Genomic DNA, 22,447 nt, shown 5'->3' on the forward strand with positions numbered 1-22,447 from the left:
GCCTTGCCTGTGGGACTGGTGTGTGTGTGTGTGTGTGTGTGTGTGTGTGTGTGTGTGTGTGTGTGTGTGTGTGTGTGTGTGTGTGCACGCGCGTGTGTGTCATGCAGCAAATGGAGACTTAAACAAACTAAGGTGATAACATCCCATACAACTAAAGTAATTGTGTGTCTTTGTGTGTTCGCGGTCAGCTGGTAGGTTTTACTGGACGCTAGGCGTTTTTGGCTCCGGGACTTCTGGGTGTCCCATGAGACAATCATTCCTTTAAGTCATGTGAACTCTTCCCAGAATTACTTGATCTCATTGTCAACAGAACCCTAACATCAGAAAGCTCATGAGATAATTTTGTCCAAGTGGGAATAAGGGTTTGTTTGTTTTTTAAATACATATTTAGGAGCTGTTTATTTACCTGGTTTGGTTTGTTACAAATCACACATGAGAACACAGGTAAAAGCACTAAAACACTTTTTCCTTCCATCTCTCTCCTGTATTTAAAAAAAGAAAAATGGTTTCCTCCCAATAACCAGGGTTTTACTGGACAAATTCCAAAAAGAAAGAAAATCATTTAGATCTGTGGGACATTTTTCTAATAATTACACGAATCACTTTGTTTTTCATTATTTTTTCCCATTGTAAATAGTTATTTATCTATTTCATGTAATCTGCTTTGTTTTGGTCTGTTCTTGTTAAGGAGCTGTAAAATATGATGCTTTTTTTTTGTGTGGTTGAATTAATATTCTTTAGAAAAAACAAAAAAACTCCCTGCTAGTCAGTGTCTGTTTACTACCACCAGGTGGAGACACAGTTACATCTTTAATGTTTATTTGAAAGTGTGTGTGTGTGTGTGTGCGTGCGTGCGTGCGTGCGTGCGTGCGTGCGAGAAAGAGAGACCCCTCCTCCCTGGATGCCCTAATGCCCCTCACTGAGCCCAGCCTTGGAGGTAGACGGTGGTCTTGAATCACACCTTGTTGAAGTCCACTACTGAGGGGACGTGCAGGGAATCAAACAGTGGGTATCTGCCGATACACACTGTGCTCCTGCATCCGAGGCCGGGCTCATTGGCACTGGAGGCAATTAAGTTCAGCCATGCAAGTCAATTCAATTTTGCATCTGTGATGAGCCCTGAAATACCACAGAGCAGGACTTATAGTGTGGCCTTACGCTGTGTTGCCTTTGCATTAAAAAAAAAAAAAAGTTTAACAGGTAATATTAAGGTTTATGTTCTTTTCTCTACCAGTAATACCGCTAAAAATTAACAGCAGCTCTCGTTTGAAAGCATTTTAACCCAGAAAGAAGATGCTTATTCATTTTAGCAGCGCATTAATAAAAAAAAAAAATCTTCATCTTCATAGGAACCTAAACACGTTTGTTTTTATGTGCGCGATGGGAAAACAAATAGAAGTGAACAAGCTGAGATTGAACAGCATGTAAAACTATTGGAGAATAAACCAGCCAGAATTTAATGGGAAAACAAATGGAGCATTCTGCTTTGGTCTGAGTGTGTGTGTGTGTGTGTGTGTGTGTGTGTGTGTCTACACCATCAGAATGAGCTCTCCGAGGAACTGTAACTCAAAGGGATGCTGACTGAAGCTGCAGAAAAAAAAGAAAAGAAACCAAAGAGTTGTTCCCGGGAAGATGGCCACTCTTGGCACCAGATCACAGCTCACACAGCCTCAATTTGTGTGTGTGTGTGTGTGTGTGTGTGTGTGTGTGTGTGTGTGTGTGTGTGTGTGTGTGTGTGTGTGTGTGTGTGTGTGGCAGGTTGCTTAAAATAAGATTGAGGTTGACTTAAACAAGCCTTTCTGTGTTTTTTTCTCTGTGCTGTCAAGGACAGTTAATTCCCTTCACACTGTTTCCTTTATTTTAAAGTACAAGCAGGCGAGATAACAAAGCTGCCAACAATGAGCGTGTCGACACCTTTTGGCTGTCTCCCCGTTACATCTGTCCCCGATGAGTCTTGAGGGTCAAATTAAAAGGTGCTGTAGCAGAACAAACCCGGTGGATTCAGAACACGATCCAGGGATTAAAAAAGCTTTTTCTTGAATTTGTCTTTTAAACGTGCGGTACTGTCGAAGGCCACTTTAATTGAACCGATTTGAGTCGTGTCGGAGGTAACAGACACCCAGAACCCGCTGAGACGTGCAACACTTGATCCCATCATTTCCCAGATCCCAGTAAATGACACTGTGCTCATGTAATGTCTATTTTTATCCCACTCCAACCGTAAAATATGTGTTTTACAACAGCAGCCACGATAAAAAAAATTTAGTCCACCATTATTTTTATTGGGAAATTGCAGAGCATCTAAAAGCACCGACGGCCTGTTGTCTTCAGAAGGTCCAACTACAAGCATTTAATAATCCATTTAATAAGCCATGTTATGTTCATGGGTCCTCCTGAGCGCCGCCACCAGAGGACAAACTCAGGGCTTTTGCATCCACATCCAATCTCATGCTCTGCTAGAGAAATATCTCACAATAATTTGATTCTGAGCCGGGGCGTTTATAATGAACACCACAACCCAAAACATGCTAATGTGGAGATCAAATCAGGAAAACAAAAGCCAGCCGACAGACGCGTGACCTGATGACTGCGTAGAAGATTCCCTGCTGGGATTGGTCCTGAATCCACACAGGATAATAAGTCCAGGGAATGTGAAATGGAAGTGACGCCTCAATGTGGTCTTTAATCTTCATTTTATCCTCCAAAGGGTGCCCAGCTGACAGAGTAGGACATTATTGATCTGTGTGATTAATTCATTTACTTTCATCTTTGCTGCCATTCGTATGAGCTGAACCGACCACTGACAGCAGTGTCCTTATCGTGCTCCCCTTTAGGTCGATACCTGCGCCTGAAAATGTTCCGCGAGGATCATGGCTCCTGGATGACCATGTTCTTCAGCACCATCCTCTTCCTCTTCATCTTCTCACACATCTACAACCTTTTCCTGCTGATGTCTGGGAGTATGAAGTAAGCCATTCATTCTCTCTCTCTCTCTCTCTCTCTCTCACACCTCTTCCCTCCCCCCTCCGCCCCCTCCCATTCGTCAAAGCCGTTCTTGCCCTCCCCCTTTTTTTTGGGCTGGCGTGATTGATCCGAACGTCTCGCCTGAAAGGAGACTTAATATCGGTTTGATTAATCAGCCCGGGCTTCAAATCACACTCTGAGAGGAGAGGACGTTTAATCTAGAGAAACCACCATCAAGACCCACACTTATCCTCCCATGATCTTGACTTCATTTATTTTTTTTTTCTTGACATCCCTCTGCTGAAAACCAACATTTCTTTAAAAAAAAAAAAAAAAAGAGACGTTCAGCTCGGTTTGCACCTGGTGGGGGATTCTGTTAGCTGCCGAGAGGCCCGCGATGCACAGCACACTCACACATCAAGCCGGTGACAGGAATTCGTTTAGGCATTTGCAATGTGTCCGTCACCAGGAAAGAAAACATGCCCTTGAAGCCAGTCATCCGAACGTGAGGTGATTTACCGTTTTGTTTGTTTGTGGGCTGTGATAAAAAAACAAAACTAGAATAGTAGGTGTCTATTCAGGTATAAGCTTGTCAAGCTGTCGAGGGATGAAATAGGATCTGTCCACGCAGCTGCTTTCCCATTTTAACAATGATCAACTATCCATAAGGGGCAGGCAGATGAATGCTGTTCGCTAACAGGCACGGGGATTCTGTTTTCCTACGGCCGGAGGCATGAGTTTGTGTAATCAGCCTATCTGTCACTTCGGCCGCCGCCGTGACATCAGCATCCATCTTGTCGACTCTCTCTGGTTGGTGGAGAGAGAGGATGCGAACGACTGAGCAGAGAGAGAGGGAGAGAGGCAGGTCCGCTGAGACGAGGGATGTTGCTTGCTCAGGGAAAAGTTCCATTTGCAGTCGCACCGGGTTGGTATCTTGTCACAGAGAGGATTCCTGGTTGGGAAGAGAGGCCCTTTTTAAAGCTTTAACCATCAGGGTTGTTCACCGGATGACATCCAGATAATCCCGAAAGGGAGAGATGATGAGTATCTCAGATATCTTGAGAGGTGATGTATAATTTATATCCATCTGATGTGAGCGAGCCACGCATCCTTGACTCTTGTTGGGCACCAGGCTGGTTCAGATCTCTCAGGTAACAACCGTAACATCCTATTAAACAATTAAATGTGTGACACAACACTGAATGCCGTTTGGATGGGCGTCTGAGCAGCAGCGTGGGTTCATCAGGGCTGTACAGCTCTCCTCGCAGAGACAGATGGTGCTGTTGTAAAGCGTGTGAGCCCACCTGCTCCTTTACAACCATCACCCCCCCTCCCCAACACACACACACACACACACACACACACACACACACAGTATCTACCTTGTTTCATTTCTGCTCTGACACCATGCCGTGTCCACCGAGGACCCGGGCCCTGCTGAAAACCATTAGCGTTCACATCTGTGTTGGAGACCGACAGCCAAGAACAATGTTCACGCTCCGCCGGGACAACCCCCACATGATGGATTTCCAAACCGGAACAGCAGGGATGCAGCAGAGGGAGGCAAAAAGGTGATAGTGACAGAGGGGGGTGTGGGGGTGAGGAGAGCGGGAGATGCCCTCCACATACACACCACCCCAACCATGATCTCACTCAGTAGCAAAAGTGTTGTAATCGTTGGCTCCGCTCTGGGAATAAACGGTGTTTTTCCCCTTTTTCATTTTCGCTGAAAGAACAAGCAACAGGGAGGTGTCATTTCTGTCAAGGGGGTTCTTATTTATTTTTTTCAAGCCCAAGTGTTTTGACACGACTTGTCTGGCTCTGACATCCAGACACCGTGATGAACTCGGCTAGACGGGGCATCCCAACAACACCGCCCACATATTGTTTTCCACATGTCACACCTCCCTCAACTTATCGCGGACATTTGCACGCTTGTGTGTGAGATTGTGTGCAATGAGGTAGGAGGGAGGGAGGGAAGGGGGGGGGGGGTGCTTATCCGTCTGCCACCCCGCTGTCGCCCTGCCCTGATGCTTGGCAATGCCCATGCCCTTCCCTCATTAATATGCTTTCATTTTCTTTGACCTTTTCGTCCATCCTCAGCTTGTTTTAATTAAAGCTGGCGACACATCTTTGGGGGTACAGAAGATAAACTGCAGCCCCAGGATGGTAAACGATTGCTGATAAGAGACTGCATCTTTTTTTTGTTTTTTTTTGGGGGGGGGGGGGGTAATGATTAATCATGTGAAATGAATTCATCAAAGCCATTATCTCTCCACTCAAAGAGATCTCCAGACTGCGTAATCTTACATGTGTCCAACAGCGTGAAAGCTAATATTTAAACAGCCACTTCCAGGCTAACAGCTCTCAACCTGTTACCTGACTCCTGTCAAATCAGGGAAGGAAAACACAGTCAATCGTGCCACCCTGGGAGCTGTAATCCCCTTTTTGTTACCTAACTATCACATCTGGGCTATTTGCATTTTAATGTAACCGTCAGATTAGGAGAGTGGGGAGGGCCTGTTTGTGTGAAACCAGGCGAGTGTGACCGCCCAGAGAGTTTAACGGACTCAAGCGTTCTGATGCGCAGTACAATCCCCCTTCCTGCCATTCTACAGAGGCGTTACCAGCCAAAATCAGCCCCTAATTAGATGCTGGTATTTAATTAAGACGGCCCAATGCATGGAGAACACATTAATCATGTTTACGTGAGAGAAATGGGGGGGTGCAAAGAATTTGAAAATGGAGGAGAAAGCTGCAAAATCATTTCTATTCAGAAATGATTTTGCAGTAAACGGGGGGGGGGGGGGGTGAATGGATGAACGGACCAAGGGATGGATGGGAAAGAGGAAGTTGGTGGATCTCTTTCATGGGGAAGGATGAAAAGTGGTATTTAACTGCAGCGATACCCGTCGTGGGATTAAATTCAGTCATATTAGGGTATTTATCTTTGCTTACAATAATACTTTGTGCCGCATGTATGCCAGCCCCTCCACCCCCCCGAATCTGTCGGTTTGCTTGTCTAGCACTAAGCTGGGGTAATACCACAGACAAATGGGTTTAAAGGGCTGCATAAATAGCATGTCATGGTACGTCGATGCCTCCTGTTGCATGCAGTTACACACGGGACACGGCTGCCAGTACACAGAAGGATATTTCTAGGAACATTTTATTTAATATTGCTTTTGAATTTAGCTAAAATTTATAACTTACAACTTGAAAAGTTTGGAATCGTCATCAGTGCTTTTCTTCTTCACTTCATAAATGTCTTCATAAATTATGTTAAAACAGCATCATTCCTGACATGCATTATTAAATGTTTAAGTAGTTGTTGCGCCAAAGTGAAGATAAGTAGATGATTAACTGTTCCAAATTATTGGAGCTGCTCCCTGACTTTGTTTTCCAGTTAGAATCATCTCTGCATCTTCCGGCGCTCAAAGCTTTTCAGGTTTGCCAGAACCAGATTTTCTTTGAACCCTCTTCTGTCGACTGACTGGTTAGACTGAACGAGTCCAGAAATGTCCGTGTTCTTCTTACAATTTTGAGATCAGAATCCAATCCTGATGACCTTAGAATAATTTTCTGATTTCTGTTATTTACGTCTTATATTGCAGTCAGTCTTATAATTTACACTGATTGGGATACCTGGCTTCCAATTACCTTTGTCAATGACTTGTAATTGCCTCTGCAAGCGAAGGGATGTTTCTGCCAGCATCGCTTTGTTTATTTATTCGGCTTTTGTATGATTACTCAGAAAAGACTATTACATAGGTGAAATGACTGAAAGGGGAAATGGAGCTGGGTCGTCAGGCGTTTGTGCCCTCTGAGTATTGTGCAATTATTTCTGCTGTGGCACTATTATTCTTATTGATATTGATTTGTCTGTTTGTTAGCTGTTATTGTGATTACTTGAGAAGTTATGGACTGATTTAGATGAGATAATTTTGAATTGGTGGGGTACGGTCAAAGCAGTAGCCCTGATCATCATCAAATGTGTAAGAAATTTACTTCTAACCTCTTGGATAATTACAATATTATATCATTTGTTTGTTTCTTTGACCATAAAAGTGTGAAGAAGGGTAGAATATGTGCCAAAGAAATACCATCGAAACATTTGGAACATCTGTGTCTGTGTACGATGTGTGGACTAGCCACACTTACAGTAGGTCATGAGGTCATCGATCAGGACGGTGAAACAACTAAATAACGTTCATACAATCCAGTGCAGACACAAAAAAATAAAAAAATGTAACATAAATGATCAAAAATTCAATCAGTGAATTTCATGTCTGATGAAATAGCAAAGTCAATAAGTCATCAGATACGGCTTTGAGCTATCAGTTTGGTGATATATTGATATTTTTACTCCTCCAAAATTCCATTCCACACACTGGCAGAAACAGTTTTACTATTTAATCTCTGCGTAGCGCCACGCTGCTGTTTTTAAATTGCAGTAAATATCTCGCACGTTAGATTAATTGATCTATATTTGCCTTTCTCACTCACTCTGCCTCACTCGCACTTCCACACACCCACACTTACTTTCTAAGCATATCACTTGCTGATTCTCACACTCCTACGCGCGGACATTACATCGGGAGCTCAAAAATGACTCATTAAAATGTTTAGTTAGCATAACCCTTTTTCTCTCCAAAGTCGTTTTCCCTCATCTCATCTCATCTCTGAAACAGACTGTGAGCTAGATGACACAGTGAAGTCATTTCCTCTGTGATTATGTTACCCTGCTGTTTTTCTGGGACACAGAGAAGGAGCGTTAGCGGCGTCTGCATCACTCTAACGCAAAGAGAAACAGAGTAAATAATAAAGACCGTATCCTGGATGGTGGTAGAATTTATAATGTGTTTTCACATTATAGGCGTATAGTGTTATGTGACATTGTACATGGTTGTTCCTGCATCTAGACTTCATACGTCACCCGTCTGATGATATTTCAGCTACATTGTTTAAAAGCTTATCATTTTGTATGTTGTATTTCCCCATTGCATGAACTAATTGCCCGCCTGTGGCTAAAAAACAACTCACAAAAGCGCGTTCAGGCTATTCTCTACTAAGTCTGTAATTTCCTTCCCAGTTGTCCTGGTGATTTTAATTTATTGCTTGCACATCAGCAGTAGTTCTAGCCAGAGGTATGAGGTTTGAGTTCTCACTCTTAACATGAAAGCCTTGAGGGAATGTCCTCAAATTTGTAATGCAATTTGACTGAACTAATTTTGGGAACCTTGAGAATCAGTCACCTAATATCCAAATGGACAAATTTGATAAGGTGTGGATATTATATCCAGAAAGTTTAATGTGACATCATAGCGTTGTTCAAAACCACTTTTATAAGTGTTATTCAAAGGACCATGACCGTAATGTCTTCTCAGATCCTGAATTGAGAGTCCACTAGTGTGGACTAGTGTCAATACTAGTGTGATTGTCCTGATTTTCTGTTCTGCACGTCCAAAGATTTAGGTCCACATTTTACATCTGATTTCATTTTCCTCTTTCATCAGGATCTGCTTTATTGGCAAACATTTGAGAAATCTAGCATGTAGTGCTAGCAAAGTATTTTCGTCAAAACCTGTGGCGTAGTGGACATTTCTGTAGCCTTGCCACAAGAAGGTGTCAATCCAACTGAGGGCCTATCTTTGAGGAATTTGCATGCTCTCCCCGTGTCTGTGGGGGTTCTCCGGCTTCCTCCCACCATCAAAAACAAGCAACAAAGGTTATTGGAGATTCTAAAGTGACCACAGGTGTGAATGAGGGTGAGAGTGGATCTTCTTGGACCTACTTGGTTTTTCAACTCTTTGGTTCTTATAGAAGTCTTGTGTTGAACACAGTATTACCCAAGGATATTTACCTTGTACTCTTGGTCAGGTAGAAACACAAAAAAAAAAAAAAACCCCAAGGACAACCAGTTTAATACAATGGGTGGCCAGAGTCTATCCTGAGTGATGAATCAAATTTGTAGTTTTATGTTGTCTACAGAGATGGTATATTGATAGTCACACAAGTGACCATGGACAGCTTTATGCTCCTTGGCAACCGCTGCAAGTCAGTATTACGTACTGTAAATACGACGTTGGGTAGTGAGGCGCATGGTGAGGAGACAATGTGCCTTTCAATGTGGAGCCAGCCAAGGTCGCAATTTAATGTTCTGATCAAGTCCAGCTTTTACGGGCAGGATAGGTCACGTAGTTTTCACGGTCACTAAATCACCAGTGGTCTGGGGTACACAACATGTTGATGAAGCCTAGCATGAAGGCATATATATTAAAATGGAGGGTCAGGAAATGAATGGGAATCGGGATATGTGATGGCTCTAAGTCATTAAATGCTCTTTCCGTCTTCTCATTTCTCACTTTTGAGGATTTTGTCTTTCTCTTTTTTTCATGTCTGACTTGAAATCGAGATCAATTTTACGTTGAATGAGGCAACAGATGATAGCAGTTAAGATAGATGAAACAATAAAAAGCCTTTCAAAAATAAAAGCATCTGATGATACGATCTGATAGATATTATAGCACCAAATTTAACTGATGTCAAAAACACCATAAAGACTTCAACAAAGATGAAAAAGAAAATATTTTAAAAAAAACCTTGCAAGTGGCCGTTTTGAAATGTCCTATTTCGCTCCACGATGTCAAACAGGGGTAACATCCAAACTCCTAACTTTATAACTCTGTCCTCTGTAGCACAAAATTATAATTTCTTGCATTTGATGGAACAAGACTTTGAAAGCCGTAGAAATGTCCTCGAATATTATGTCTGAACAAGTGTGGGAAACCTGATAACATTCCTCAGAGGGTCAAATCTGGCTGAGCCAGACATGCTGGCACCGCCACTGCCACTGGCTCTGCGATTAAGCCATGGGAGCCATTTTGGGGCTGATTATTCATGGTGCTACGATACTGATGTTCCACTACACTGAATCCTCTCATTAGGTCATCTGGCTCTAAAGGCCATTAAATTTTCAGTCAGCATGAATAAGTCAGAGAGCCTCTGCCTCTGATCACACATTGCAAAGAGTCCTTAAACTCATCATAGGTACTTTGCCAGGAGGAGAAAAAAAACTTTCTTTTAACACAGGCGTAACATTTGCTCGATTAAATATATGAGAAGAGCAGAGTTTGGTGGCAGGGTGGTGTTTTTAGATTTAAAGCCCAGCACGTGGTGCCAGACTGCAGTTTTAGAAGTATCGATCAGAGTTTTGCTGCGGATAAATGGCTCCCAATGGGATCTCCTTGGTAACTGGAGCAGTGCCAAACCATGGATTGTCTAACTGACTTAATGCAGGTATAAATCGCCATTCCAATCAAGGCTGTTTTATTTGCGGGCTTGCACGAAGCAATAAGTCACCTGCAGCACTGCAAGTTTTTGTCAATAAAATCCTGTCAAATCCTGTAGATGCATGCTGCGTTGATGCTGTGTGATTTATACGTTTTCCTTCTAGGGAAGGGTATTTCAGTTCGCAACTGCAGTAAACAGGTAGTTGTAAACTCACAGGAAGGATTTGGTCACTGGCTTACTAGAATTACAATTTCAACCCCGCTCTGGTATTGCTGAGGATTTGTAGCGTTTTTCAAATGGTGCATGATGTAAAAAAAAAAAAGTTATGAGTAATTAATAGCAATGAAAAATAAATACCTAGTCATTCATGAGTCTGATAATTGTCTGGAGGGTTTGCCCCTTCCTGCCCTGTTTGGAATTTGTTCTGTGTTGGCTGTATTGCCCTCACAGTACTAAATATTTTATTGGTGTTTATACTCGGGCTGAAAATGGCCGGGAAAAACAAAGATGAATGAAGCCATCGACTTCAAATACGACCCCTTGAAAGCATAGCCAGAGCCCTATCCATTGCCATCTATTATATTCATGAGCATGACCTGGTTGAGGTGACAGAGGGGTGGGGGGTCGGGGGTGTTAAGGGGGAGGTGCTGGGCCTGCTCCACCTGCTCCTCTCAGCATCTAAGACACTGGTTGCCAGGGGATCAAGCAGACCCTTTGCCCTGCTCTGTTCTTCTCCTCTCTTCCCATCACAGGTCCCATAAAAGAAGCGACTGACCCACTTTCCCTCCCTCCCCAGTGCTATTACCTGGAGACAACAGTGATGTGGTGTGCGGGTGTTTTTGGGATAGAGGTTTTGCATTGCTGAAAAAAGAAAAAAATTATATATATAAAGAGCTTCTCTTCTCTTCTACTGTAAAGAGATGAAGGAATAACTAGGACTCCAAAGAAAGCATGTCTTTTCTGATGATACTGGGCGTGAGATTGCCCGTCCTGCACCGCGTCATGACCTGGCCTATGTTGATGCTATTAATGCTAACTGAGCTCACACAGGTCAATCTCATGTTGACTGAATTGCTGATTTGAATTCAACTAAACACAGGACAGATTCGGCAAACAAATGGGTAGATGGACACAACAGGATGAAATGAGATGCTGCGTTTTAAAGGGTTGATAATCCTCAGGGTTTTTGCTGAAGGTAGGACCATTGCTCATTGTTTTCACTGGATTAAATTGATATTGGTTGACTGACAGCTTGCATCACAATGCTCGGTTTTAGTGACCATTCTCTCTGTCATCCTGCACCTGCTTTTTCATTCATCTCCACACTTTAGTTGTTTTTTTTTTGTTTTTTTTTGTTTTGCCTGCCTTTGCTTCCTTCATAGCATTAGCTGGATTATTTATGTCCGTTTCACTTGTGGTCTTCTTTCCTTGCAGACCTCACATGGTGACAGAATACATGGGCATCAGGAATGAGAGCTTTATGAAGATTGCTGCAGTGGGGACATGGATGGGAGATTTTGTCACTGCTTGGATGGTGAGAATCTTTTATATCTTTAAAATGACAAGTCTGAAGATCCTTGTGGTCTGAATGGGACTGATTTTATTATACAGTATCGACCAGGGTTCAAAGTTTACTTTTTCTTTTTCCCAGTGGGAAAAATCCACTTTTTTAATTATTCCTATAAGCATTGATTCTATTGTTAGCTGTAATTAACTGTCCGCTTTGATCGGGACCACCTTGTACTCAAACTCTGCGACACAAACCACCTTGATGAAACTCCAATTTCCCATCCAAGCAAAGATTCAGACTAACAAATATGTTAGCGTATTAGCTCCCCGTTGTTTTTTCAACTCGATTTCCTCTTGTCTGTCAAAAAGCCAAAGTCAGCACTTTGTTATGCTAATTTTAAATTATTGTCTTATAAATACCCTTAAAGTAAACTAAGTCATGATCTAGATTGTTAATTTTAAAATCAAACCTCAAACACTTGCTGATTTCTTCAGTCAGGTGTAACATCTCAGATGATTTTGGTACCAAATCCTCAGGATGAGATACAGTTTGGGGATCATAGGGAGCAAAAGAACATACAGGGAGGCACAGACGATGCTGGAGGAGAAACTTCCCTCCGTTCATTTGTCAATATAAAGTGAGGAGGAGCGCTCCAGCGGGAGTGGGCTACCTGTGGCGGGAGGGGTGGGGCTCTGACACCGGCATGCACACAGCTGAGACAGCTTGACAAGCTCCCTCAGCGGCAACATCAGTATTCTAGCGTATACTGCAGAGAAAGATAGGAGAAGCAGGCGAGGAGTGGGAGGAGGAGGGGGAGGGAGGAAGGCAAGACGAAACAGAGGTGAAGGGGAAATGTAGAAGTCTGGCCAGAGGGGAGATGGGGGGAGGTGTGTGAGTGAGTGAAAGTGTGTGTGTGTGTGTGTGTGTGTGTGCGGGAGAGAGAGAGAGCAAGTCAGGCCAAGGCAAAGTGCTGATTCCAGAAGTTATTCAGAAGGTTTCTTTTTTTATATATATATATATATATTCAATTAATTCAACAAGGCACTTTGAAGATGACCTCTGCGTCTCCTCTGCATATTCCATTTACAGTTTACTCAAGATGAATGAGCAGAAAGTGTTTTCTGCTACGCTACTCGGTCCGAACCAAACACCTTTTCCACCGCGGCGTTTTTATTGACAAATTGACCTCCACCCTCAGAAATAATTCTGGATTGTTAGACTCGACTCAGAAAATCTGCTCTCTGATACAACCTTGGATTCATATGAGGGAAAATGTGCCCTTGATTGCCTTTAACGGTATTAAGCGTGACACTAAAAATGCGTCATCGGTCGATGCAGGCAGAAAACAGATGGATGCAAACACATTGACGAGAAAAGAAGTCAGTATTTATTAGAGGTTACCTCAGACTCAGTCTTCTTCAGTCACAGCAGACGTGTTGGTCTGCATTCATTAACATACACGTCATGAAAAATATGTCTAATCAGCATTGTTTCGTAGCTGATTCACCAAAAAAATTACACACCGATATTTCACCCACATGTCCTCATTGAGAAAACAACGAGAAGATCAATCTAGTGAATTTACAGCTTCCCTTCTTCTGGGACAACTTTTCCACAAGAATTTGGGGACCTGGCTACAGAAATACGCCGCCATTCATCACTAGAGCATCTGCAAAGTCGGCCACTGATGCTGGGAGATAAAGGCATGCTGGGAACTGACAGTTCAGTTCATTCGAAAGGTGTTTGGTGGAATTTAGTCAGGTCGCTGTGCCACTGAAATTAATTTACACCAAAAATGTAAAAACAGGTCCGTATGGAGTTCACTTTGTTTTGGCTTTCCTGCTCAGAAACAGATGAAAAAACTGATGTTGTACTCATTAAACAAGAAGCTGCATTTAGCATGGAAGTAGCCTGGTTCTTTTTAAACGTTGCTTATCTTATGTTCGCTAATTAGCAGTTTAGATCTGATTTAATTGGAACAAGGCACAAAACTTTAAAGAATAACTTCCAGGAAGTGACTGCAGCTTTCCGACTGTCTTGAAAAAAAAAAAAAAAGCCCTTGGAAAACCACCACTTGTATCTCCTTTGCCCTCTTTTTGTATTTTGTTTTTTTCACAGATTAAACAAACAAGATCTTTTGATTAATTGAGTGTTGCAAGTTCTGGACGACAAATTTGATTACCTTCGGATCCAGTCAGGGTACCTTATGCTAAGCTAATCCTAACCGTCACGCTCTCATTTTCATCCGATCCTTAGCGATTGATTTTATGCACACTTTTCTTTCTGCAGGTGACGGATATGATGCTCCAGGATCAACACTACCCAGACTGGGGCAAAGCAGCCAGAAGGTTCTGGAAACAAGGCAACAACAGGATTGTTCTCTTCTGGTATTTTGTCCTGATATATACATATATATCTATATTTACAGTATATATCTTTGACTTTGTGTAGCAGCTCAGTGAATGCAGTACATGGATGTACTACACATGGATGTTTGTGGGCGTGTCTGTGCATGCATCTGGGGTGTCTTTAGCTCCGATGGAGTCGATAGCCGTGTTAATCTTCCCTCACTCGGTGTCGGCACCTTTAATTGGAAGAACAGAGTGGAAATCAATGCATACATCAAGGTCAAAGGGCGATCCATGGCGCTGCCTTTTACCTCTCACACCACAGGCTGTGTCCTTTAAATAACTAACTAAACAAATGCTGCAAACCATGCCTGTTATGCTCAGTGTTGGATGGCAAGAACCCCTCCCTATTAGTCCAACCGGCGCAAGTCCCTGCAGTGTTCATTCACCAAAGTGGATCAGCGCTGTCAGTCAAATGTGACATGCGAACGACCCCCTCGGGTGGTTAATTTTTGCGGTCACACTGAGAGGCGAAGGACAAGCGAAGACGAGGATATGGTTTAAAGGCTCTGACAAGTGTTTGTTAAATTCACAGAGATCTCGAGATCTTTTTTTTTTTTTTTTTCTGCAGTCCTTCATTATTTTGACGTATGTCCCGACTCGTACTGTCGCAACCGATGGGAGATTTGACAATCCAATGTGGGGGAAATTCACAACTTGAAATATGATTGATAAACGTGCCGGATGCATCTCGTCGATATGGGCCGATGGGGGTCGCGGCGGTTTGCTGAAGGGACTGTTCCTGTGAAACGATTAAGAAGTCCTCAATTTGTGTCACTATAAACTGTTGAAAGAGGATATGAATGGATGTGTGTGATCCAGCCAGCCGGTGCACAGACTGAGAACGCACACAACGGCCCAGTAATCGCTGAGTGACATTGAGACGAGGCAGACAGTGAGGAATGACGCCACTCTTTGTCTTTGTGTCACACGACCGAAATTTTCCAGTAAACAAGTAAATAGAGAATTCCAGAATATGTGGTCATAAACACGATTCGGAGAAAAAAAAAAAGAAGTAACGACAGTCTCATGTTATGTTATGTAAATACATGGAAATATGCTAGCAGTCGGGTTTTTCCAGATTGATTTTCTCCTGCTTCCTGCCCTGGAAGCTTTGTCTGCTGTCATTTTTCACGTGTGAGCTTCAATACATTAAAAAGAAACCTAATGGAGTTTAATTCAGCTCCTGTTTGACGTGGGCGTGAAGAGCGAGACGTTTTGTCTTTTTTTTTTAGGAACGTAGTATTACCTGAGCTCCTCATTTGGTTGAAAATTTTTAATTATATTTAACCTTTAATTCAAGGTCTTTTTAATATATGTCATTCATAGTTTCCCTCCCCTTTTTTCTTCCCACTGTCTCCCTGTTCTTTTATTCTCTTTCTTCCTCTCATCTTCCCTGTCTCCCCTTCTTCCTGGATTTTTTTTTTACATCCACTTATTCCTGTTCCTCTTCCTCCACTTTCCTTGTTGTTGCTTCACCTCTTCCTCTCTCATCTCTTCTCTTTCCCTTTTCCCTGCCTCTATGCTCTCTTCTCATTTCCATTCAACTATTTTTCTATTTTTCTTCTGTTCTTCAACTTTTCCTTTCCTTTCTTCGCACCCTTGGTCTGGTGCCTTTCCATTCTACCTTTTTACCTTACTCTCTTTCTTTCCTTTTCCTTTCCACCTTTCATACTGTACCCTGTTTTCTGTCCTTCCTTCCTTCCTTCTCTCCTCTCCTCTCCTCCAGGACAGTGCTCATCTCTCTGACGTCAGTGGTGGTTCTGGTCATCAGTACTGACTGGATCAGCTGGGACAACCTGAACCGAGGCTTCCTGCCCAGTGATGAGGTCTCCAGGGCCTTCCTGGCCTCCTTTATTCTGGTCTTCGACCTCCTCATTGTTATGCAGGTAGACTACTCTCCTGTGGCCAATTAAAAAAAGGGGAGCTGGGACATTTCCCGCCTTACTCCCCTACCCATCCTGCTTTCTGCCCTCACTCCACCCACCCTCCCTATTCATCAATGTGGGACAGAGTAGTGAAAGAGGCCTTCAGTTCACTTATACATATTCTATATATAAAGACAAACTGTTGTTTACTCCTTTACATCTCCTCTCTTTTAGTCCTTCCATCCCAGACCTCAGCTATGAACTCCCCCTCCCCTAATCCCCTGTGAGCCCAGCTTATTTCCTTTAATGATGACTCACAAGATTGGAGTTTTTTCCCACCCAATGTCCTCCCTCCCTAAGGAGGGTGTGCATCAATAAAGCCTGTGTCAGTGTGCTTATAAATATGCAAATGTCCTAGTCTGGGATGAGAAAAACAACAAAAATGTGGTGGGAGAAAGTGTCGTTTTCTTTTTTTTCTTTTCTTTTTTTTTACAAAGCTCGCTGCGAGCCAGAACCGCAGGCCAATCATCTAATGTGGTTTGACTGCGAGCCTAATTCAACATGGCTCCTCCAAATGCTTAATGAACATATTTAACCAGTCCTCAATGGCGGGTATTAGAGGACACGTTGCAAGACTAATATTTGGTATCTCCTAAATATTCGTCTCTACTCCGTTGATCATGTTAATTACTCTGAGCTCGACTGCAGGGAGCATCTCTCACGGTTAAAAATACACCACTCTGTAGAAACTGGGCAAGGGCGCCATTAGAATTCCCATGATGACCGGTATTAGAAGTGTTCCACTAGAAGTGCTTTCTAGGCTTATTTATTAAAACAATTCATTATGTTAAAAAGGATCCTTTCTACTCTGGCCAGACATTACTTCACGTCGTTTTGTTTTTCCCATTCATTTACCCAATTATAGCGTTTATGCAAATGTGTAGAAAAGGACTCCCGATCTGCCACTTGCCCACTCCCTTTCTCCTTTTAACATGATGGTATATCATTCCCCCGCTGGAGGGGGATTTGTATACGACTGGGCTTTCTCTCTTTTTTTTTTTTTCCCAGGCGCCGCTCAGCATATACGTTAACTACAGTTATTTACGAGCCAGGGGCGAGGTCGGAGCGTTAACGCCGCTGTTCTCCCATCTGTGAATAAAGTCTCTCCCGCCAACGCCCTCTCAGCAGCTTCAATCACCCCTGGCATGGGGGTGATGTAGTTTATCGCTTACCTCCATGAGAAGAGATGGCTGTTGTTGTTCTCAAACTGGTTAATTCCCCCAATTAATGGCCTGCCTGGATTTGCCTTCGAGCTAGGTTTTGCTTTTTCGTAGTTTTTTTTTTTTTTTGGCATAATCGTGCTGTTTTTCCCAGCTAAACCTCAGACATCTACATCCTTTGTGTATATGCACAGTACTCTATGCATTAAATATGATACGCCCTGTCTGTTATGTTGTAGAGACTCATTATTTCGTCAGAGGGAGGGTGCACGCTTTGTGCCCGTTACTGCTACAGTAACACGCTGCAAGTAGGGAAGAGGATTGGGGGGCAATCACCAAGCTGTTATGCTGTTCATCGATGATGGCATGGGAGATCACATAAGGATATGGTGAACTCTGGCATGTGGTAATGGGGTGCAGTAAGAGGCTCTGTGCAAAAAAAGCATGTGGAGCGACGGGAAATGTATGAAAACGAATGAAAATGCTCAAAATAATTGGGTCTGCTTTTTTTTCTGTCTTCCATTACAATATGAAAAAAAGCAAAAGCTTTAAATAAAGCCTCAGTGCGTGATTTTCATTCCGTTCATTGATTTTTTGCTATTTTAATTGCACTTGTTCGTGATGCAAACTAGCTAATTATAGGTGCGAAGGCACGAGGACACTTCTCAAAAACTATACGTGCACTTCTAATGGTAGCGAGTGCAGATTTTTTTTGCTGCATATTTACTTCACACTGAAATATTGATTAAATTGATTTTGCATAATTTTACACGTGTACCTCATTGGGAGTTATCCTTTCTTTTTCTTACCAAACGCAAAAACGAGCTGAAAAGAAAGCGAGATGACACCGCGAGGGCTCGGGCAGCTTCTAAATGTCGCTTTGGGTTTCCTGTTGATGTGTTTTGACACGTTTAAATCCCTGTGCACACACCGGAGTCCACCGCCCTCGCCATGTTTGACCTCTGGTCGACTACGGGAAGAGACTCCTCTGAGATTTAATATCAGCTGATATGAGAAGGTTCAGCGGAGTGTTGAACATCCAGGAAAGCACCACACCTGGTTTGACATTTGCTGGGGTGTTGTTACCTGGATGGGTTCAGTTTGTTTGTTTTATTTAATTTGAGGCCGTATTGTCACAGCCGTGACATAAATTACTAAGAGGCTGTGCCTGTGTTTCAGGATTGGGAGTTTCCTCACTTCATGGGCGACCTAGACATGAATCTACCAGGCATGTCAACAACCCACGTGAAGGTCAAGCTTCCAGTCTGCAAGCGTATCTTTAAAGAGGAGTACCACATTCATATCACAGGTACCGTGTCATCGATGCAGCTGCTGCACCCAAAGAACTTTTTTGTTTTTTCATGGGGTAGTAATTCCAGCTTTCCAGTAAACTTTAACACCCGAATTAATAAACTGATTAAATAGCACAAAAGTGGCACAAAAACTTTGGCCTATTTATGAATATTAAAAATGCTCTCCCTGCTCAGCGATGCAATTTCCCTCCATGTGGGAAGCACTTTGATGGTTAAGCCACAGCAGCCATTTATAATACATGTGGAGCTGATGTGGCACACAGGTGGCTTCACTGCCGCATCTTGGGCCTCCTGCCCCGTTCATTTCCACCCCGTCGTGCGAGATGCACCTCTCATTATCTTCCGCATTCGTGCCTCTCCATGTTCCTCGGAGAACGATCATATTTCCCGTCTGAAAATCGTCTCCATTTCGTTTCGGCGCTTTACACAGAGTGAGTCACAAGCGTAACGGGAAGACCAAACCAATGTTCCCATTGCTAAATGTTAAATTGTTCAAACACTCGGTGCTTCGCAAAAGGTTGTTAACCCTAATGCATCGCACGTCCATTAAGTGTTATGGAAATGGCTCCGGCGTGACGTGATTGGTTTAACTAAAAGCGTATTAACGACATATCTCGAGTACGAGAAGAGTTGTCATGTATACAAGGGGAGACATCTGGACGCTGTGAGTCTAGCCGGGGGATGGCGGTCTCAAGGTAATGACACGATTTAAGTGTCACAAGCACAAGAAAATGGATCTGTGTGTCTCACTGCTTAGAAATGGGATTCGTGATAAACGATCGTAGATCTTCTCGAAATGTCTCCACCTGTTAAATGATCTGTTCGTTTTTCTAACACGAGTCACATGTCTTGTTACAGGTAAGTGGTTCAATTACGGAATCATCTTCCTGGTTCTGATTTTGGATCTCAACATGTGGAAGAACCAAATCTTTTACAAGCCCTATGAGTATGGTCAGTACGTCGGGCCCGGGGAGAAAATCTACATCGTAGAGGAGCCGGAAACGCTGGTCAACTTCAACCACAGCACGCTCACCTACGAGTGGCGCTCCACCAACATCGACCCCAACACCAACTCCACCTTTTTGGAACGGGACATGTTTCTCCACAGCCGCTACGTGGGAGCGAGCCTGGACGTCAAGTGCCTGGCCTTCATCCCGAGCCTGGCAGCGTTCGTCCTGTTTGGGTTCTTCATCTGGCTGTTCGGACGGTTTCAGGACAGCGAAACCTTCACAGAAAACCAAGACAAGATGTACGAGAGGATAAAGAGGAAGTCTCCGTCAGAGTACAGCAAGGAGATGGGCGTGACGCCAGAGGAGATGCTTGCGACCATGACGGAAAGTCTCAAACGCTCGGGGACGCCCATGTTGCTCTCAGTGGACGGGCCACACTTTGGAGCGACGCCGTCGACGAACTCCACTGTCTCCTTGGCAACCCAGGAGACACATCCGAGTATCGTGATTGACAGCGCAGAACAGGAGGATCCCGTGGCCTCTTGATGTTCATGAGCTCATGCTCTCTCTCTCTCTCTCTCTCTCTCTCTCTCTCTCTCTGTTATTTAATGAACAGCTGACACTTTTAATCACAAAACAGTTGGCAGATATCTCAAAATGCTGTTCGAGATCTGAAATTGTCACTTTTTTGAACAACGGCGCTTCCAAGGGATTCAGGAGAAGGACAAACGAATTATCAAACCTGTCCTGGAGGCTATTTTGTGTTGCATTTATGTGAATATATTTTTGCAAAACAATTGTTTTTAAGCTTGTAAAAAGGGAAGATTCTTGATAACAGATGCATCTTTTAGAATGCAGACTTTCAGTTGACATTGCGTTCACTGGTGTTTTACATTTTCATAACTCAATTATATCTGGGTGCCTATGTCAGAGGAGTATTTCTAAATTCATGACGCGGCTGTCAGACGGTTTTTATGATGCCACGCCAGTGTTACTGCTCCACTAGTGCCTTGATATTTCATATGTTCAGATAGAGATATAAACTTATTCCAAAATTCTATTCTACTATACAGGTGACAAAATATGTTTTAATTTTAATCTACTTTATAATCACTGATATCGTGTGGACAGTCATTAACTCATTTTCTCCATAAGCTATTTTAATCCTCTTCTACATCTCTCTTCATTTAGTTTAAATGCATCGTTCTTTTATTGAGATGAGATGTTTATGAACATCATCGCTCCATCAGTGACCTATTCATATCCCCTCACTCGGTATTAGTTGCAGAGGTAATAAATGCAATCAGCGGAGATCAAAAATAAACCCAACAAACCACTTCATGATTGCTTATGTGGCTGCTGCGTCTGGACTGGAATACCAACAGCGTCAGAAAGGTGGTTTTGCCCTTGGCATAAACATGCTACTGAAGTACAGCCAAGGCTTCTGTTTCAAAGCTCAGGGCTTCTTTATAGCTATCCAACCATTGAACTTTTGTGAAACAGTTTTACAGTCAAGATGAATGCATGAAAAATTTATTGTGTATTTAAAACTTTATTCCACTGGAAAAAAAACAAAAAACACGTCTGCGATAGTTGTCCTTACACAGACCTGGAAGCGTTCACTATATTATATTTACCTGAGCCTCACAGTCTCTTTACATTCATTTGGACAATTCCTACAACATTACTAATTGAATTGTGTTTTGGAAGTGTGTCACATTGAACTTTGTGTAAAAATGTCTTCAAATCTACCAAATAATCCAGTTTTTTAAACAATTATTGCTGCAGAACATATATTTATAATAGAGTAAGGGAGGGATGTTTTTTACTTTTGCGTAAGTCAGAAGAGAGACCTATAACGGTCAAAAATAAGCAGGAAAATTATTTCCGCAAAAGAAAGAACTAGGTAAAATGTCTATGTTCTTCGTTTTCCAAAACTAACAGAATTTCTTCAAGCTAATGTGTCATAGGGTGGCAGGGTAAACCCACGATCAATTAATAAATCACTTAAACTCTCAAAGCTCGATGCTACTTACTGGTTCTTATGTGTATATGCTAATGAAAATAACATTGAGGTTATAATTAAATTGAAAAATTATCATTATGCATTCTAAAATTATTATATAATTCCATATCTGTGCATAAACACTTTATGTTAAATCTAGAACAGCCGCAGAAAGAGCTCTGATTGGCCAGCTGCTGTGTATTAGGCCAATCAGAGCGCCTGCTACTGCTCCTCATGACTGATGATACAAAACACAGTAAAACTTGATAATTCCTCTAGTGGGAAGGTCCAGACTGTGCGTGTTTGCGTGTGTGTGTGTGTGTGTGTGTGTGTGTGTGTGTGCATGTGTTATTTACACAGGCCTTTTTGCTGCTTTTGGTTCTGTGTTCATCCTGTTATACCTCACAGTTCTCCTCATATTTATGTGTCACTGCTATGTGTGTGTAATGTATTGTGTTTAGGTTAAAAGTGAGCGTTGTTTACGCGACATTTAATGATCTTGTTTCTTGTATGTTTGTGCTTTTATTTTATTTTATTTTGCATAAGAAATATCCTGTCAGTGTTTGCTCAGTGTGCTGTTCAGCTGTGTTACAAATAAATGAATTCATTTGTTGTGTCCATTGATTTGTTTGCATGAATTTTTAAAATTCATTTACATTAATAAGTCTGGAAGGTGGCTGATCTCGTTATGTAATTACCAGGGAGAGAAAAAAGAACTCTGGTTTACAGTTTTGCTTTGGGAGATTGTTGCCAAGTAACAGCACAGGTTGAGCTTCTCGCAGCTGCTGACCCAATTCATGTGGACGATATGAGGAATGATGATACTATCTTCACAAGGACACTTGATTATGTAGCCTGCATACGCATGACACCTGGCTCAGATTAGTAGGAGGCCTGCTCCGTGCCCGCCTGCTCT

The 22,447-nt window shown here is 42.6% G+C and overlaps 1 protein-coding gene across 3 annotated transcripts in view; it reads left to right on the forward strand.

The window, feature by feature from the left end:
- Positions 1 to 22,118, forward strand: part of tmem117 (transmembrane protein 117) — a 33,149-nt gene extending 11,031 nt beyond the window's left edge. For all 3 annotated transcript variants that reach the window (XM_068314224.1, XM_068314226.1, XM_068314227.1), the window contains 6 exons: positions 2,835 to 2,967; positions 11,692 to 11,791; positions 14,057 to 14,154; positions 15,905 to 16,064; positions 18,443 to 18,572; positions 19,435 to 22,118. In XM_068314224.1, the coding sequence (XP_068170325.1) occupies positions 2,835 to 2,967; positions 11,692 to 11,791; positions 14,057 to 14,154; positions 15,905 to 16,064; positions 18,443 to 18,572; positions 19,435 to 20,072 (1,259 nt within the window). In that variant the 3' untranslated portion in view covers positions 20,073 to 22,118. The remainder of the gene's footprint in view (positions 1 to 2,834; positions 2,968 to 11,691; positions 11,792 to 14,056; positions 14,155 to 15,904; positions 16,065 to 18,442; positions 18,573 to 19,434) is intronic.
- Positions 22,119 to 22,447: the final 329 nt, after the last annotated feature.

The sequence above is a fragment of the Antennarius striatus genome, chromosome 4 (assembly GCF_040054535.1).
Source record: "Antennarius striatus isolate MH-2024 chromosome 4, ASM4005453v1, whole genome shotgun sequence".
NCBI lineage: Eukaryota > Metazoa > Chordata > Actinopteri > Lophiiformes > Antennariidae > Antennarius > Antennarius striatus.